This window comes from Temnothorax curvispinosus, unplaced genomic scaffold (genome assembly GCF_003070985.1).
Source record: "Temnothorax curvispinosus isolate PA1 unplaced genomic scaffold, ASM307098v1 QBEX01011765.1, whole genome shotgun sequence".
Taxonomy (NCBI): Eukaryota; Metazoa; Arthropoda; class Insecta; order Hymenoptera; family Formicidae; genus Temnothorax; species Temnothorax curvispinosus.
In genome coordinates this window covers 1-2,852 of record NW_020221545.1, presented here as the reverse complement: position 1 = coordinate 2,852, position 2,852 = coordinate 1, and the positions used below count along the sequence as shown (strand labels likewise).

At 37.6% G+C, this 2,852-nt stretch overlaps 1 protein-coding gene and 1 long non-coding RNA gene across 2 annotated transcripts; both read left to right on the top strand.

Moving 5' to 3' along the window:
• Positions 1–6: 6 nt before the first annotated feature.
• LOC112461779 lies at positions 7–1,827 on the top strand. The gene is made up of 2 exons (XM_025027158.1): positions 7–1,522; positions 1,770–1,827. Exon 1 carries the CDS (start codon positions 17–19, stop codon positions 1,169–1,171), a length of 1,155 nt encoding a protein of 384 aa, XP_024882926.1. The 5' UTR covers positions 7–16; the 3' UTR covers positions 1,172–1,522; positions 1,770–1,827.
• A 131-nt stretch (positions 1,828–1,958) lies between these two features.
• On the top strand, positions 1,959–2,846 carry LOC112461780. Its single transcript, XR_003041589.1, has 3 exons — positions 1,959–2,330; positions 2,408–2,565; positions 2,653–2,846. It is a non-coding gene; the product is annotated as an uncharacterized LOC112461780 (long non-coding RNA).
• Positions 2,847–2,852: the final 6 nt, after the last annotated feature.

The window sequence follows — 2,852 nt, the reverse complement described above, 5'->3', positions numbered from 1 at the left end:
GTGCGGTGGCTGCAGGATGATCTTCTATTGTGGTCAGGAACATCAGAAGCAGCACTGGAAGAAGCACAAATCTTTGTGCAAAGCCATACGGAACGTGCTGCGAAACTACAGCATGGATTATGGCGGTGAAACTACAGAGGTATGGGCCAGCAAGAAGCTGATCTTCGCGCAGCTAGTGTCGTCCAAGCTAGGACGTCGCCTGAATATGGATGAGATGCAAATGATCTGTTTTCCAAGAGAGTGCCTAGTTTGCCACGAACGGAACAAGTCGTTGGAGAGTTGTCAGAAGTGTGCTGCCAACTTCTGTAAAAATCACAAAGACGGCATTGAGCACAAAGGCATATGCGCTCCCCTGGAACTATGTCTTTGCACAGATTTATTTTCTATGCGAGAGGGAAACAGTTCTCTGGACTTGCATTTTTACTTACAACACATTTCCTGCACGAGTACATTTCAGAATATGAAAGACTTTATAGAGACTTTTGGGAATATTCAGACTGACTCGGAGATGTCGCACAACGTCTGGGCAGCTCAACACTCAGAATATCTGACATGTTCCTTAACGTTGTTTTATGTTATGCGATTATTAGAGTATGTCCCAAAAAGTAATAAAAAGCTAGTCATTCATGTTCTATGTACGAATGTGTTCAAAGAAATCTTGTGGACATTTTGGGAAATTTTGCCGCGTTTAATAGGAACCATGATGATAGTTATAGTGATTATAGGGCCGGAATTACCATGTAAATCAAATCTGTTAAATAATTACGATAACTGTATGTCACGAGAGAAAAAATATTTGACGTTTGAGTTTCACGACGTATTATACGAGAACTATGCATGCAGCTCGTCATTCGTAAAACCGGACTTGGTTGTAGGATTTAATCTGTATATTCACAAGTATAAACTTGAAGGAAGATCCAGTAAGGAAACGTGGGCGCCGTCCATACAGATGTTAGCGAAACAAAATTGTCCGTTCGTCTTAACGTCTGCCACGCAATATTCATTTAAAAAGGAGACAGACATAATAAACGCAATCCTGAATAAAGAGGTAGACCATCTGTATAGCGGAAAGAATCCATTCGCCAGCTTAAAACCATATAAAACTATCGAGATGGAGTACGTATCTTATTTAAATCAATATGTAATTATCTACAGGAGTCTTTGTTCATAACTGATATGCGTAATTTAAGCGACCGATACAAACCAACGGCTTGTATTTGATGACGAAGGAAACGTAGCGCGCACGAAATGACACACACGAATTAACTGAACTTAACGTTTAATAAATGTAACGGAAGAAACGCAGAGAAAATTATATACGTACTACATCTGCGAATCGCGACGTGTCTTCACAAAACAAACTCCAAAAGACTGATAGCCGACATTCCGAAATGTCTGCTTATATTTATAATCCAAAAATCCTAAATGACTATTTTCTATAATTGTATAGTCGATAATTGTTTTACATCAGTCGAGCATAGTGGATTATACGATTATAGATATAACGGGACACGTGGATGCGGTAATGTAAATTGTAAAATATATATTATTATGACTGCACTGCAATTTCAAGTGTGTTATTTAGATATTTTAACCGGAGTTCGTCTTACACATTTAATTCTTGCCGTTTTAAATTACGTCGTTTAACACGGTTGAACGTTTTAAATTATCTTATAATTTCATTTAATTAAAATTAACTTTTAATTTAATTCAACGTATTTATTTAACACGCAACAAAATATGTAAAATAACACATTATCTACTTGTAGAATCGATTGTCTTGCATGCATCAAGCATAATGGATTGTAGCTACAGCGATTATAGATATGACAGGACACATGGCTACGGTAATGTAAAATATTAAATACAATGGTTGTTGCTTCTATTTGTAATGAAGACAAGACTTTTCGTTAATTGTTTGCGATGAAATCTATATCTTTGTAATAAAATCAAGCATTTACGGAATGGCAATTGTTTCCTGCTTCTTCAGCGATATTTCTGAAATCTCTGATATTTTTGAAATCACACGTTTGCGACACGTGACAGATTTACAGAGATGCTTGCCACAGTCGACGATCAAAACAATAACAGTGGTCAAAGTGGCTGTAGCACCTGTGGCAGGATAACAGTTTCTCGCCGTTCTTTACGTGAGTATAAGTATCGTACCGCGGAGGGTGTGTATTCCAACGAGATTATTAACGTTATCAATAATTTCATATGTATGTGGTAAGATCAACAAAATTCAATAATTGATTCTGTATAAAATACGACAAAAGCTCGTTCATCACAGATTAGGAACGTAGGTCAGGTTACAGCATATATATTTACAGGTAAGAGCATATTTACAGATTTTGCGATTCGAAAGACACTCGAGATTTTATCTAACGACTACGTTTATTTGTTGCAGGCTTCAGAGTCTGTCTCACGCAGATACCAGAACTAAGTTAATAGCGGCCTAAAAAAGCTTGCATGGTGTTTGAGTACTATAATCGCATCACGAAGCAAGCGGTCGTGGATATACGCGGAGTGCACACGAATCCTCTATTTGATAAACCAGCAAAAACAGTATCCTTCCTATTCATCGCATGGAATGATAATTATTCTAACAATTTTGTCATATTTTGCTTAACGCTCATATCTTACGGGTGCAAGATAAATCACGGGTGAAATCACAACATTCCAAACACTATATTTGTCCTTTACACTGAATAAGGAGACTTTGATATAACGAGACTGTGTATAGGCAGAAATCATGGAATCAGAAGCAAGTCATCAAATTAATAACGACTACACCGAGTTGTTCTTCTACGCGAACATGTGTCACGTTTGCAAACGGTTTGGCGACGGCGTCC